At 44.4% G+C, this 16,778-nt stretch overlaps 1 protein-coding gene across 1 annotated transcript in view; it reads left to right on the forward strand.

The window, feature by feature from the left end:
* Positions 1-2,407: 2,407 nt before the first annotated feature.
* LOC109296500 overlaps positions 2,408-16,778 on the forward strand; it is a gene marked incomplete at its 5' end in the record, with an annotated part of 27,588 nt that continues 13,217 nt past the window's right edge. Inside the window, 5 exons of the mRNA XM_019515911.1 lie at positions 2,408-2,613; positions 4,547-4,896; positions 7,868-7,958; positions 11,636-11,698; positions 13,044-13,290. Of these exons, the coding sequence (XP_019371456.1) occupies positions 2,408-2,613; positions 4,547-4,896; positions 7,868-7,958; positions 11,636-11,698; positions 13,044-13,290 (957 nt within the window). The remainder of the gene's footprint in view (positions 2,614-4,546; positions 4,897-7,867; positions 7,959-11,635; positions 11,699-13,043; positions 13,291-16,778) is intronic.

The raw sequence follows: 16,778 nt of genomic DNA on the forward strand, positions 1-16,778 counted from the left end.
CTTCTTCAAAATCCTAGATCTCCCTCTGTGTGTAGATATATTTACTTGAGTAGTAGCAACTAATGGATTGATCACTGGAAGTTCTGAGTCCCCTTACTGAAGTCATCTGTGCTTTGATCTGGTGCTGCTGTCAAGAAATCCACGGTGCATCTAAGGACTGGGATTGTGCAAAATGATTTTTAAGACAACTTCTCTATTTCTCTTATTTTGATATTGGCGATAAATCAGAGCTACCAGAAGATGGGGCAGGCATTCCAAGCAAGAGGGTTGTTTATTTTGCATATCCAAATTGGATCTGAAAATCAGTTCCAGGGTTTCAAGTGGGAAATTAAGTGCAAAGTAGAGGTTTTTTGTCCACTGCTTTAGGAGTGTTTCCACACCCATGTAAAGTGGGTATTATCCCCAGTACAAAAACAGAGGTCACACAAGAGAAGAACCCAAATATTTTTACTCTGAATTCCATTTAACTATATTGAGCATGAAAAGGGCATTCTGACCAGAGGTATTTTTGCCATTCAAAGCAAGAAATATTTGCACAGAAATGCATTGCCAGGTCTGTTTAATTGTTTAATTATTACAGAACATTGCGTGCATACTGATAAAACTGTAATGCATACGAAATAAAATACTAATCATTGTACAATAATAGCTGTCAAAACAGTTTTGTATGTACTTAATTAAAAAATTCAAGGAATACAAGAAAGGGCTTTAGTGGAGTTCACTCTTAAGCTAATATCTGATCATAAATATATAATATACTTAAAGGATAATAATTTCTCTGTATTTATTCATTGGGGAATTTGATTGATTCATCAAAAGAAAAAATGCTGATACTCTAAATACAATAATATATTTAAGGAAAGCATCAGATACTCATTATTTATTTAAAAAGGTATAGCTTGAGAAAAATGGTTCAAGGAAGTGTGTGTGTATGTGTGAGTGTGCATTAAATTAATAAATAAGTCAAGCTGTTCCTTCTGCAGTTTCCTTGCATATATTAAAAGGAAAAATAGGACCCCCCTGTGGGTGGAATTGGTCTGTGGGCTGGGTCCAGTGTGGGGTCAACATGAGGGATTGATCCAGTGCACTGGCCTAGCTGTTGCTGGCTTGACTCTGCATGCCAAATCTGCCGATCTGCTGACCCCATATGCTTGTGTGATGGGCCATGTCATTTGGCCTGTGAGGCTCCCTCCATGTCTGGAAACTTGGCACTGGGGGACTAGTAACAGAATTAATTGCTTTGGCTTCCAGAGCTGCTTCCAGAACCACTTCCAGAGCTGCTGGAATTAACATTTTCCACTGCTCCCCACCACCAAATTTCTAGGACCAGTGGTGAGCCCTGTGGGCAGGATGACATGGCTCCATGTGCTGGAGGTTGAACAATCACTGGACTAGTTTTCTAGGACTGGACTGACATTTTCTGAAGATGGATATGGAGACAAAGGTTGACCTTTCTGAAGCTTTTTAAACCTTGCACAGGTTATAACTGTTAGCTTGTTTTCATTGCTGTAGTAGCAATATCTGAATAGCTTCAGAGCAATAAGCATAGGCTTGTCCTACCATCAGTGTTCAGCAACAGTCTCCATAGGAGAAAGGGTACAGAACTGTCTAGTTCCTGTTGCAGTTCTGGTGAATGAGTAAAAGGTTGATCTGTTACTCACCTGGTTTTCCAGAAGACATTACCTATAGTTCCATCATGGCGTACACCACAAAACACACTAACCTATGTTGCTACACCTCACATTAGTGTAGAGTAGTGAATGCTTTTGGCTTTATCTAACTCAGAATTATCCTTCAGTTTTTGTTGTATGTTAGCAGTTCATGATTCCTACAAGATATTATGAAGCTGTGCTTTAACTAGTCCTGCGTTTGTGTGTTTCTAATGGTAATCTTATTGTATGTGAAATTAACGAGCAAAAATATAATAGAGGTAATTATTTTTGTGGGTAATATCTTTTAGTGGACAGGCTGCAACGTTGGGAGAGAGTTAGACAAGCATTCAGGTACAAGGCACCCTTTCATCATAGTTCTTTGAAAGGAAGGATGCCTTATACTTGAGAGCTTGTCTAAATCTCTCCCAACCCTACAGGTGGTCCAATAAAAAACATTGCTCACAAAAATCCTTGCATCTTGCATATGTCCTGGTTCATCATGTCTACAACATCACTCCAATGCTATCAGAAATTATAGGAGATAACTGAATCACCTTTACACCAGGATTACTAATACTTTTAATTAATTATATAGACTCTTTAACCTATCAATTGTTATAATGAAAGTTTAGATTAATTTATAGGTATTTTCAGTGAGGTTCTTCCTGGGTTTTTTCTTTAACTGTACTTTATCTTAACAAATATTGAATGTATCTTTTAAAGCAGGTTAAAACATTCCTTTAAAAATGTCTTGATTCCCCTCTACCCCACCCCAATATGCACCAGAACCAGTTGATGATGATGTGATAAAGCATATTTTGTGGCTGAGAAGCAAACTTGGCTGGCAGACAGAATTATTGCCACGTCGATTTTCATCTAAAGCGGCTAAGATGACTAAAATTCAGAAGCTTGCACTTGGGGTAATTCTTTTTTTCTTTTTTTTTAAGTTGAACTTTGCACTGTGAAAGTGACATGTGACTAAAAGTTTGCTCTTGTTTAGCTGTCTACACGTGCCATACAGCGCAGTAAATAACTGTGAGTAAATTTGCTACTTGTATTTACAGGTAGCAAATTTACTTTTGATTAGAGCAAATTACTGCAGAGTAAGCATTTACACATTCTGAGCCTCTCTGCAGATTTCCATCCTCTCTGCAGCAAGGGTAGGCACAGAAGTGGCAGAACAGCAGGCTCCATGGGAGAGGAGAGTGCTATGCAGGGAATAGATAGCATGATGCAGCTCTGTGCTACTGAGCCCCTGTGCTGGACCTCAGACCTCTTTGTGGGCCAGATCTAGCCTGCAGACCATAGAGTACCAACCCCAACCTTTAATTCTTTATAATAAACAACTTAATACTAGAGATATTTAGAATCTAAATAACACCTGTGACATTCTTCTGTTCTTCAGCTTCAGTGAAGTTAATATGGATTGTTACCGTTATTTTACAGATGAGGACATTGAGGCACTGAAAAATTAGTCACTTTATCAACATTCTCAAGAAATTGCAGTTGGAAATAGAATTAGGAACAGGTTAGGAATTACAGTTAGGAACAGGTTTCCTGACTGGCAGTCACTGGGTACATGTACATGTACATTTGCTCTGAGGTGGGTTTACTCTACAATAAATTACTCTAAAGTAAACCCACCCCAGGCAGGTGTCTACATATGTAGGGATGTGGGAGCAGATCTGCAGCTTTGGCAGCAGTCTGCTCCCAACCTCTCTGGTCCTGTACTGGCCCCGTGCAGTGGGCAGGGAGTGCTCTAGGTTCCCCCTGGGTGCTAGGTTAAGGGCTGGCAGGGAGCATGGGGCCAGGAGACAGCTGTCTCCTGGCAGGGCCTGGGAGATTTCTCCCTGCCCCCAGGGGATTGCCTGCTGCTGGGGTGGGCTCCACCACTGGAGTCCAGGTGGGGACAAGTCCCCCTGCCCTGGCAGCAGGGAGCTCCTGGCCCTGGCTCCTTGATCCAGGGGACTTTGCTCCCAGATGCAGGGGACTTTGAAAGAGCTGCAGGGGAGGGGTAGGTCTCAGCCCCCTGCCCTAATCCACTGGTGGGAGAGCTAGCTGTGACACCCCACCCCCCAGGGGCCCAGCTGGGGGCTCAATGCTAGCTGCACTGGCAGATCATGACAGGGGCCTGAGACCTATCCCTTCCCTGCAACTCTTTCCAAGCCCTGCAGCTCAATCACCCGATCAGGGCATGGGGCTGGGACCTGCCCCTGACCTGGACAGCTTCCAGCCCCTGTTCCATGATTTCGGAGCAGGAGCTAGGGAGTTGTTTCCAGCCCCTACTCCGTGATCCTGGGGTGGGGGCTGGGTAGTCTGTTCCCAGCCCCTGCTTTGCAATTACAGAGCTGTGGCTGGGAACAATCTCCTCAGCCCCTGCTCCACAATTGAGCGGGGGCTGGGAGCTCCCTGCTGCTGGGGCATGGGGACATTGTCTCCTCCTGGGCTCCAGTGTCCTGGCAGCAGGCAGCTCTGGGGGACAGGTCTTCCACCCCCTGCTGCCTGGCTGACTGGGAGCAAGTTTGCTCCCGATTGGTTGTCTACACGTGCCATACAGTGTAGTAAGTAATTGTGAGTAACTTTGCTACTTGTATTGACAGGTAGCAAGTTTGCTGTTGATTAGAGCAAATTACTGTGCAGTAAGCATCTACATGGGTAGACAGTGATGCTTACTGCGCAGTAATTTGCTCTAATCTTGAGTAAAATGTTTCATGTAGATACGCCCACTGTGTCCTAACTTCAAGACCATTTCCTCATTAAGGAAGACAGTTTTTATATTTAAAACCTTTCCTTTGGTGAAGTAGAAAAATGACTGTTTGGACTGAGCTTATGAGAAGATTTTCATGGTAGAAGATCAGGTAAATTTAATCTTCTAAGTAATCCTGATATTATTGTTCACCAGTTTGTTTATTAGAACAGCTTGGTACTTGTATTTATTTTATCTCTTTTATTTTTATGGCAAGGTATATAATTAATATATATGATATTTTGAAAAATGATTTAGGATATGAATTATACTGTAACATAATTATGTATTTTCTCTATTGTCAGAGACCTTTATTGCTGAAAGATTCTGGAGAATATGTATATTGTCTCCGCAGAGGAAGGGATAACCCTGAAGCTCCTTATAATCCGTATGATCTACAGGTTGTTTCCGCAAACACAGCTAGGCATTCTAAAGAATACTGGACTGTTACAGCTTCATTTGTTTCCAAGGTAACAGATCTTTCAGCAGCAACATTTAGTGGTAATTGTAACTCAGATCTTCTGAAAGTTTTTCATTGCATGGACCATAGATTTTCACTGAAGTACCACCTTGCCTTCCATTTATGATCCCATCATATCCCTTTTACAATTACAGTTGTATATGTGAAAGCAGAAAGACTATTTATCTAACTTGCACAAATGCTATACAATCTATCTGATGCTGGGACTAGACATATAAAGTGATGAGACTCCTACTGGCTTTGACCTAATAAAGCTGGGTCTTTTTTGCTGTGGAAGTAGCCTTGTTTTTTTGGATCCAGAGCCCTGGGCCTCTAGTGCAGTAGATATAACAGAAGACAAATTAACTTAGATCCTTCTGTTAACTTCTGTTAACCAGGGCAGGCTTAGAAACAAGGAGGGTGGCACGGGCACCTACAGGAGGCCTCAAATGCCTCCACAAATGCTCGAAGCACGGGGAAAAAGCAAGAGGAACTCACCTTTCTGCTAGCTAGCAAAAACCCAGACCTAGTGGGGCTCATGGAAACCTGGTGGGATTCTATCCATGGCTGGGCAGTGGACATCAAGGGATACAGGCTGTACAGGCGAGACAGAGCAGGAAAAAGATGGGGGTGTAGTGCTATACGTCAAAAAGCAATACACGTCCTCAGTGATCAGAATGGAGTCAGAGGAGGGGCATAATGAGGCGCTTTGGGTAAGAATGCAAGGGGGGTGTGGGGAAAGGGACTTGATAGTGGATGTCTACTACACATTGCCTCACCAGGGGGACGAGCTGGACCTGGAATTCTCAGGTCAGCTCATGGAGGCTGTAAAGTCAAGGGATGTGGTTGTCATGGGTGACCTAAACTACCCAGACATCTCTGGGAGGAGTATGTCCAACCGCTCACGTAGGTTCCTAGCCAGGATACAGGACCTCCACCTAACCCAGGAGGTGCCTAGTCCCACCAGGGGAAATGTCTTGCTGGATTTGGTCCTTGCCACAGGCAACAACCTGGTGAGGGGTCTGCAGGTATTCGACCACCTGCGTGACAGTGATCGTTGCCTGCTGGAATTTACTATCCAGCGCAGGGTGGTGAAAGCAAGTAGCAAGGCAGAGGTCCTTGACTTCAGGAGGACTGACTTCTGTAAGCTAAGAAGGTCAGTAGGAGTGGCATTGGGGTCTCGGAGCTTCAATGAGATGGGAGTCCAAGACGGGTGATTGTTCCTCAAGGAGACAATCCTTTGAGCTCAAAGGGAGTCAGTCCCAATGCGCACCAAGGGGGGCAGGAGTGCTAAGGAGCCCCCATGGCTCAGCAAAGGCATCCAGGTATACCTGAGGGCAAAAAAAGGAGGTACAAGCAGTGGAAGCAAAGGGCTGTCATGAAGGAGGATTATACCTCCATTGCTCAGGTCTGCAGGGAGGCTGTTAGGAAGGCCTAGGCAGAGATGGAACTAGGGCTAGCGACCAGAATTAAAGATAATAAAAAGTCCTTTTTCAAATGCATATGAAGTAAGAAGGCGGCACTGGGTAATGTGGGGCCCCTGCAGGATAGGCTTGGCAATCTGGTGATTGCAGCAAACAGAAAAGCTGACCTCTTTAACAAATTCTTCGCCTTCGTATTCCTGAACAGGGACCAGGACATCTCCCCCACTACAATTGTGGACAGACCCAGGGGAGGCACTGCCATGCCTAGGGTCAGGGACGACCTAGATAGGGAATTTTTGGAGGGGCTGGATGTGTTTAAATCAGTAGGTCCGGATGGTCTTCACCTGAGGGTGCTGAGGGAATTGGCGGGGGTCATAGTGGACCCTGCCAGTTCCCTGGCACGGCTCTATGAACACTTGTGTGGCACTGGCCAGGTACCAGAGGATTAGAAAGGACCAGTGTGGTCCCCATTTACAAGAAGGGAAGAAAGGAGGACCCCAGCAATTATAGGCCAGTCAGCCTTACCTTGGTCCTTGGGAAGACCTTTGAGAAAATTATTAAGGAACACATCTGCAAGGGCCCATCAGGGGTGGTAATGCTCAGGGGCAACCAACATGGGTTCACTGAGGGCAGGTCCTGCCTGACTAACCTGGTTTCTTTTTATGATCAGGTCACAAAGTCCCGGGACGAGGGTGTCAGAGTGGATGTCATCTTCCTGGACTTGAAGAAGGCCTTTGACACGGTTTCCAACCACATTCTCTTTAAAAAAAAAAACAAAACTAGGTGACTGTGGCATTGATGCCTACACAGTCAGATGGGTGACAAATTGACTAGATGGTTGCACCCAGAAAGTAGTGGTGGATGGGTCATTTTTGACCTGGAGAGATGTGGGCAGTGAAGTCCCCCAGGGCTCAGTCCTGGGGCCTGTACTATTCAACATTTTTATCAGCGATCTGGATGTGGATGTGGAATGCACGCTGTCCAAATTCACTGACATCACTAAGATGTGGAGTGAGGTGGACACACTGGAGGGGAGGGACAGAATCCAGCTAGATCTAGACAGGTTACAGAGGTGGGCCGATGAGAATAGGATAGAATTCATTGCAGACAAGAGCAAGGTACTGCATCTGTACAACCCATAGCCCCCAAAATGTACCGCCTAGTCATGGGTAGGTTTCCATTAGCTCCACGAAATCAAAGTTACTGTTTGCAAGCAGGAGTGTGAGTTCTTCCTGCTTGTTTCCCATGCTCCTAGCATTAATATAGAGGCACTTAAGACCTCTGAATGGTGCCTTTGGTGCCCACCCCCCAACTCTGATGCCTAAAGGCCCCCTGGTACTTATCTGGGCTGTACTGCTGCATGTCTCACAATTTGTGGATTTCAGATTATTAAGCAGATTTTTTTATTAGAGCAAGAGGCTAATGAAATGGTAAGTTGCCAGCTTACATAGTGTTTTTACAACATGAACTGCAATAGTAAAACCTGCATATTGTCTCAGAAATGCTTCTTCAGTTACTGTTATAGAAGAGCCATATTATTTCTTCTCATTTAATTTTTTCTAGTTTATTGCAAGAGATAGAGCAGAAGAAACAGAAATGATACCTGTAGCAGAATGGCTCTGTGAAAGACAGATTTATTATATGTTACACAGTTTTAATATATTTTCCAATGCCCGGTAAGAGAGAAAAATATTATTTTAAAATTAATGTGTTAAAATTGAGTAATTTGCTAATACAGGCAGTCCTCAGACTTATGACACAATTGGTTCCTGAAAACTGCATCTTAAGTCGAAATGTTGTAACTCGGAACCAATTTTCCCATAGGGTACAATGTTATAAATGGGGGATTGGTTCCTGAACCAAAGCCCAATACCCTATTTTCACCAAAAATGACCCAGAATTTTGTACTCAATTGTCCCAGGGGCATAGGACCAGATAAGGGGGAAGCCTCATTCAGAGGCAAACCCCAGACCAAAGTAAAAGAAGAAAACATACCTATTGCAAGGGTCTGGAGGAGCTAGGAAGCGTGCAGTGGAAAACCACCTGCACGGTTTATCAGCCGTGCCCATCTACATCTGGGGCCGGGTGACATCATGGAGAGATGCCACCCGGTAAAGATAAAAATCAGCCCTGGAAGTGCGGAAGGGAGGACACCGAGGACCGGAGGAGTGGCGGGAAACTGTGGGGTGGAGAGCATCCAGCCGCTGCGATTGGTAGCAATGGTGGCGGCAGCTGGAGCTGTAGGAGATCCCTGAGCCGGGGAAGACCGGCAGGGATCAAAGGAGCCAGCAGGGAGACTGGCAGTGGCGGCAGCTGGAGCTGCAGGAGATCCCCGAGCCGGGGAGGGCTGGCAGGGATCAAAGGAGCTGGCAGGAAGGCTGGCAGAGTCTGCGGCAGCAGGAGCTGCGAGAGATCCACGTGCCGGAGAAGACCGGCAGGGAATCAGAGGAACCACCAGAGAAGTCAGCAGCAGCTACAGCAAAAGCCAGCGTGGGAGCTCCCATCAAAGGCAACGGGCGCCGCTGCTCCCGGGTGGAGGTGGATTCTGGAGGGAAGGGGAAAGGGACTCTGGCTGGGGTGAAGGTATGGACCCCGACCCAGAGGGTGTGCTAGCCTAGGGGCATTAGGGGCTAGGGGAGCATGGGACAGTCCCCGTGGGTGCTTCTCTTCCTTTTCTTCTTCCTTTTATCATGCTTCCCTGGTAGTCACGTTGTTAGTTTCAGTAACTTGTTTGACGCTGGGTCATTTCGGGGAAAAGGGTTTATGGTGAGGGTATCGATTGTGTTCCCCTTTTAGGGATTATCTATTTCAGTTCCCTGGCAAGAGCAGATTAGCAGAGCTCTTAGCACCAGGCTAGGGGAGTCAGGACTTCATCCAAGGGTGAGAAAGGAACCACATGAAGACGCAGTGAGGGCCAACAGCATCAGACATAGAATGCTCAGGGTGTCGAAGAGGACAAGCCGGAAGGCCAAGAGTCACCAGACCCTCTGGGTTTGGCCAAGGCCCAGGTTGCTCATCTGCAAGAGGGGACGTGGCAACTGGGGAAGACATCATTAGGGGTAGCCGCAAAAGATTCGCAGGCTCGTCTCAAAGGGTGGCGCATGGCTAGGGTATAGGGGAGGTTGGAGCCCCGTGAACATCCGCTGGGATGCATGACAGCTCTGGAGGCATCCTCAAAGGGGACCCCCTTCACTGAAGGACCATTCAAAGTCATGGCAGGCGAGTTTGGGGGTCACCTTGAAAGTAGCCGAGGAACCCTCTGGGGGCTACATGAAGGTCTCTGGCGAGCAAGGTCAGTGGCTCGGGCAAAGGCGGTACGAGAACAAACAATCGAGAGGAGACGGGCACATCAATCAATTATAGATGAGTAATAAAGCTACATAATTTATATTGTAAATAGCAATCATTTATTTGGAAGAATTTCTTTGAGGTGAATTTGCTGGACTTTTTGAAGGGCTCTTGGGTGGAGTCTTCCCAGGAATCTTGACTGCGGGGTTTTCTGGAGTCTTGTCTGCTTTCTTAAAGGAAGTGTCGAAGGAAGTTTGGACAGATGGTCTCCAGGGAGATGGTTGCTGCAGCAAACTTGTTCACTGATGTAGCATCGTGTTGGATCAAGCATTGTAAAGTTGAAACTGATGTCAAAGTCAAAGCAGGGTGTCTATTTATAAACGTTGTAAGTGCTGTTTGTTGTAACTCAAAACGTTGTAAGTTGAGGACTGCCTGTACCTTCATGATGCAACATGCCTACCAGTTTTCCAATAATTTTTTATTTCACAAAGTAGTATTTTACTACTTTAAATAGTTGTCCACACACACATTTTGATATATGCTCAGCCCCTGAGCCTTCGATGGAGACTTTTTTTTAGCTTAGCAGTACCTCTTTGTGAGTGCCCCATGCCTCATCCTTGACTCTCTCCTCCCGTCACACTGAGGGGACAAAACTTCTTTGCTCAGTTATATTAGCTCCTCATCAACTAGTTTTTGTGGCCTATGTGATTGACCCATATTTACCTTTTTCAGCTTGTTCGTTTTGTTTTTTCAATCATTTTCTTAATATTTGTTCTTTTATTTCTCTTTTTGTTTCTCTTCGTGCTTTGGAAGGCTCTGGCCTCATTCCCCCATTTTCCTTTGTGACTAGGTAATGTGAAACCACCATTTTTTGTAGCCTGTTGCCTTTATGCAGAACTTTGTTGTTCTCATTTTGAGCTTCTGTTTTGCAACTTTTGCCTCTCATTGCTGCTGTGATTCCTTCACTTAACTTACTGGAATTTCAAAGCTATTTCCCACGAAGTCTTCAGTGAGTCCCACATGCTGAAAAAGTGCAACATTTCTTGATCCTTCAAGCCCCCAACAAGAAAAGTATGTGAGATAAAACTGCATATTCTTTCTTGACAAATCATTCAGACTGTCCTTCAACCTTGGCACCAAGTCTTTGAGATAGCATTGTCCCATTCCTTGATACCATGTCACCTCAACACCTGGTTTCACAGGACAGTCCCCAGCCACCTCCAGGCTGCATGTGCGGACTTCTCTGCACAGCCTGGGGCTGTCCAGGAACTGTCCCAGTTGAGTAGGCCCCAGCCAGCTCCAGGCTGGGTGGGGAACTCTTCCTTTGCAGGGAGCTCCTGGCCCCTGCTCTGCGATTGTGGAGTGGGGATGAGGAACAGGCTGGGAGCTTGTTCCCAGCCCCAGTTTCAGCCACTGCTCCACAATAGCAGAGTGGGGGCTGGGAGCTCCCTGGTGCCAGAGCTGGGGGGCATTGTCTTCACCGGGGCTCCAGTGGCAGAGCCTGCCCTGACAGTGGGCAGCACCTGAGGACAGGAAGTAATCTCCTGCCCCCTGTCATTTAGTTGACCAAGAGCAATTTTCTCCCAGTCGGCCATCTGCACATGCACTGTTGCTCAGTAATTACTCAGCAGTTAATTTGCTGCTTGCATTTGCAGATAGCAAATTAACTGCTGAGTAGAAGAAATTACTGTGCAGTAAGGGTCAGCACGTGTACATGGTGACATTTACTGCACAGTAATTAGCTCTACTGCACAGTAAAATGTCTCTTGTAGATGTGTCCTTGTTTCCTAACTCTGTTTCTCAAAGTTTGGAAGTCAGGTCTTTATCCTTAAGAGGGTATGCAGAGAAGCCAGAGAGGTTTCATGGCAGAGACAGGATTAATCAGGTTTGCTTGGTATCCTTCCTAGTTCCAGCACGGGCAAGATTTAATGAACTGTCAGGACTACAGAAAGTGACAATATGTTAAAAAGTTAAAGCCCATTCTATAAAAAAACCTGTATAAGAAGAATAAGAAACTGGGGTTATAGATTTACTATACATAAGTAATTGTTTTCCTTGCTTCTAGCATGAAAAAGTATTTTTTCACCTGGAAAAGTATTGTTAGAAGAGTTAAGATGAACAGGAGCAAGTAAGTCTTAATAAAAACTGTTTCTGTGGAAAAACTGAAAAGGAAACAGAAAAATGTAAATTAACCTCTTAGTACTGTGCAGTGAACAATTACAAAAACATTTCAGTATCTTTATTGGATTGATATCTGTATGGCAAAAAATGCTGTAATGAAAGTTTTTGTTACTTGTAAAGTAAAATATCAGTACTTTATTATGTGTCTGTTTAGAACTCATCATACACCAAGAGTATTTGGATTCTTTGCAAATGGAGTGTAGAGAGACTAAGAGGATGGAATTAGCACCCATGAACAATTTATTTCTGTCCTCATAGTTAAGCAGTCAAATTTGATCTTGGATAACTTGAAAGCAGCATATTTTCAAACTTGTTCTCCAAATCTATAGTAATATTTGTTTTTACTTCCTTATATAAAGTTGCTCACGTGGAAGTGTTTGCAGGATCTTGTTTTAAGACAGGCGAGGTAAAGTCATTTTTGGATAGGAAGTCTTTAGAGAACTCTAGAGCAGTGATTCTCAACTAGGTGTGGTACAGTGCCATGCAGTATTAACACTGTTAAATGTGCAGTCATGTATACATGATTCAAAAGACAGAATCAGAGATTTCAAATAGGAATCCATAGTGTCAAAAATATTCTGACCTATTGTGGTCTTTCTAAGTTCTTTATAACAGAAGGAATACTTTATTATTTTAGCTTTTAAAATGGGATGCCTCTAAATTCAGAAAAGTTATGGAGGGGTACCTTTAGTCTGAAAAGGTTGAGAATCAGTTTTCTAGAAGTTACACTTTTGGCATTTAGTGGCCAGGGTTAATTATTCAGTAAGTGATACTCTTCCCTCCCAGTTAAAATAATTTGAGATCATCCTAGAGTATCGTAACTGTGGCTGAGGTTTATATTATGTTCAATTATATTCTGTTTATTTATGACTATATATATTAAGCTTTCCATGGTTTTAAGCCCTGAAAGGAAAGAAGGGCAGGGGACAGATCAGGCCCCTCTGTATCAGAGCCCTTTGTATATGCTCTTTCCTTTAGCATCCATTCTGTGCTACTCTGACATACAGGATACTAAGCCAAATGGACCTATTATCCAGGTCCATTCTATGACACTTTTTTTGTTTTTATCGAAAGTTTGCTAATGTCAATGAACGTCTTTCCACTGATTTTAATGCATTTTGGATCTGATCTTTAGTATTTTATAAGGATATTTGGTTTAAAAATAAAATTGAATTAATAATATAAAGAGAACCATATGATCACAAAGAAAAATAAATGTTTGATTTAGTAACATCTGAGAACTAGGCTGAAGATGCAAAAGACAATACCACAGAGTTCTGATTCATTATATCCCTGATTTTTAAACATTTGATATTTCATAAATGTATGAATAAGTCAGTGTCTCAAAATGAAAAGTATTTGTATGCATTTTACACCTGTGATGTTTCTCTTATTTGTAGAACAATGATGTACAAACAACTATTTTTTGCTGATGAAGTATTTTTACAATGCTTACTTTATATTAGAGGACTCTGTGAAAATACAAGTAACATTAATAGCTACAGAGGGTCAAAAAATAATGTAATTTATTTGATAAAGGTGAGCAAACTAACACTTTTAGCTATATGGATATAAATTGTATCACATGTCCTGTTTTATTAAAAATTAAAAGTGATCTGATTTAATAAGATGTGTTAAGCTAGTCTTGAATTTTGGAAGTCAGTAGGAAGGCTGCTTTAGTTATAGCTAATTTGAGCATAAGACTGGTTACAGAGTTTCTGTTTCCCGAAAAATAAGGGAACGGGTATTGGATGTCTGGGTTCCAAATGATAAGTAACAGTTTAGAAGTACTAATTTAGGAACCTGTTCCATGCATTAAGTATGAAAATAGTTGTATAATGTGTCACCAACACTGCTGTATGTAATGGGATATTATGACATGAAATTATATATATTTAGTAGGACTGATTGTAAAAATTTGGAGGCAGGGACTGTTTTACTGGTGTTCTTGGGCAAGTGATTTTTTCCATATCCATGCATTTTGTTACTTTATCTGTAAAATAGAAATAATAATACTAAATGCCTTTGTAAAGTACTTGAGATTATAGATGAAAAATATTGTTTAAGAGGCGTGGGCCAGATCCAGACATGAAGGCACATATGGTTTGGAGTGCTGCAAACCGCTTTGTGGCACCACAGACCACACGTTGCACATTAAACCGTGTGCAGTGCTACTAATTTGCAGTGCCGAGGCGAAATTTGCTACCAGGTTTTTTTGATCAGAGGTCAGGAAAACAGACCTTACAATGAGAGGCTGAGAGCCATGGGGCTCTTTAGCCTGGAAAAGCGCAGGCTCAGGGGTGATCTGATGGCCACCTATAAATTTATCAGGGGTGACCACCAGGATCTGGGGGAACGTTTGTTCACCAGAGCGCCCCAAGAGATGACGAGGTTGAACGGTCATAAACTACTACAAGACTGTTTCAGGCTGGACATAATGAAGAATTTCTTTACTGTCCAAGCCCCCAAGGTCTGGAACAGCCTGCCATCGGAAGTGGTTCAAGCACCTACATTGAACACCTTCAAGAGCAAATTGGATGCTTGTCTTGCTGGGATCCTATGACCCCAACTGACTTCCTGCCCTTCGGGTGGGGGGCTGGACTTGATGATCTTCCAAGGTCCCTTCCAGCCCTAATGTCTATGAAATCTATGAAGACAGGGGAGCAGGAAGCCATGGGCTGACTGCTCCCCTGTCTCCGTGTGCCTTAGTGCAGGGGCTCTGCTGTAGAACCTATGTGCTGAGGAATGCGGAGTCCCCGTGCTGAGGTACACTACACCCCAGCCAGCTACGAAGCAGCTGGCTGAGGCACAGCATGCCCAGGGCTGCCTGCTCCCCTATGTCTATGTGCTGCTGTACCCCAGCCAGCCCCCCTCTTCTGCAGCATGTGGAGTAGTGGGACAATGTGTCCTGCTGCAAAGCGCCTGAGCAGAGGCATACACTGTAGCACAAAGTAGTGGCACAGATTTGTGCTATTTGTGCAGCTGCAAACACGCCCCTACTCTTGTGGACACACCCTTACCTTGGTGTTTGTTGTATAGTAAGGCTTGGAGCCCATAATTGTGAGCAGTAAAGGGAATCATTTAAATCATGCAAATGACATGCACCAGTTACCAATTCTGTTGACCTAAGTATTCTGGCTAATTGGTACAGCAGTAACGGGGCTGAACTGTTTGTACCTCTAAGCTCCTTTCTTTGTCACTTAATGGGATTCTCTTAGGGTGCAGACAGAAGTGGCATTTTTTTGTGTGATCTGGCCCCTGAAAGCACTCTACAGTCATGACCTAACACATATGCATGGCTCCAGAGTGCTTTTAAAATAGCCCATTGTGTGAAAAATTAATCCTCATCAAATCAGGTATTAGATTAAGGTTCTATGCTTTAGAGTGCTTTAGGAAACTTGTGTTCCCTCAAGGGTTAATTTTTCACACAGGGTCAGGACTGTCACCTAGGAGGGAGGGGGAAGTGAGCAGCATGGAGTTGCTGGCTTGCCTGGCCTGAGCTGAGAGTGGTAGGGGTGTGGCTGGAACAGAGCCGTCTTTCCTTGTGGGACCTCCCCCCCCGCAGCTTCTGCGCAAGGTGAGGGGATTCTATTTCACCACCCTCCCTCCCCATACACAGTCCAGCTCAGACTGGGCAAAGGAGCTGGCAGCTGTTGGCAGGCACAGGATTGTATCGGTTGGGAATGGGGTTGGGAAAACTGTCGCCAAGCCTGGTTCCTGGCCCTTGCTGGGTTCCCATTGCCATCCCCACCACCCTACTTGTACAGCATGGGCAGTGATTGCAAAGCTCAGGGACCAGAAATTGGGCTCAGAGAGGCTGTCTCCAAGCCTGGTTCCTGCCCTGCTAGCTTCCTACTGCTGCTTACTCGTCCAGCTAGAGGCAGAAAGATATCTCACAGAGGCATTGGGAGCAGCATGGAGGAGCAGCTCCTTGCTGTTCTCCATCTGCTCCCCAAACCTCATGCATCCTGGTGTTGGGAAGAAGCAAGGGAGAGGGGCTGGTTGCAGGCTGAATGCCTGTACTACTCTCATGGACTCATTTCTAACAGTACAAATTGCCCACTGCTAGAAATGAACTCTTGTACAAGGCCTTTGTGCGTACTCACACCTCATTAAGACTTGTTACCTTGTTATTCAGTGTATCAGCAGATGCTGTTAGTCAATCAAGCTACTTACCCCGACGTCCCTCCTGTACAGCAGTGCATGTGTAATGTCTGTGGTAGCAGATTAGCTGAAAAAAAGACAAGCGCGTAGCTTCAATGCTTACAGGATTAGTCAACCTCTGTAGATGTTAGGGAATTTCTGGGCTGCCATATTCACATACTCTATGTGACTTAAATCGTACTACAGTATAAACAGTAATCTGTATGGTTACTAATAGTGGGATTTGGCACAAAGCAATATGATATTCTGTATAAAAAATAATTTCTCATTGCAGTAGAATCCTAGATAGTTTTCCCTATGTTTGTCCACTTCTAATTCAGCTGAATATTATGCAGTGGAAATATAATTTTCACAGTATCTTTATATCTACTGAAATCTTCTTTTCTTTTTCTCTGGCACCCATGAATCTGTGTAAATGTCACTATTAAATTAGTTTTTCTGGCCCACTGTTGGAATATGTATCTTTCTCTTGTAAGTGTACACTGTCTTACACGTACACTCACTCTTCCAAGTTGTTTTATTGGTAGGGACCTACCCAATTCAAGGAAGGCGGCCAATATCAAAGGAAGATTGCGGGGCTGACTTCCATTTTTGAGGGCTTGTTGCAGCAAGCCTCCCCAAAATGTCTGGCTGAGGGGCCTCCCGGTGGCCCTGCCCCCCGCCCCCCCCACTGTTGGTGGAGAAGATTATCCTTCATACTGCTCTGTCCCTCGCTGCTGATTGCCTGAGAGGGTTGTCTGTCATGCAGCCCTGCCGCTCATTGCTAATTGGTGGAGAGGGGTAGAGCTGCATGACAAGCAGCCTTAGTCAATCAGTGCCCAGGGGCAGAGTGGCAGCCATCTTGTCTGCCCCCTTCATGCCAG

This window comes from Gavialis gangeticus, unplaced genomic scaffold (genome assembly GCF_001723915.1).
Source record: "Gavialis gangeticus isolate Ggan-Ray unplaced genomic scaffold, GavGan_comp1, whole genome shotgun sequence".
Lineage (NCBI taxonomy): Eukaryota > Metazoa > Chordata > Crocodylia > Gavialidae > Gavialis > Gavialis gangeticus.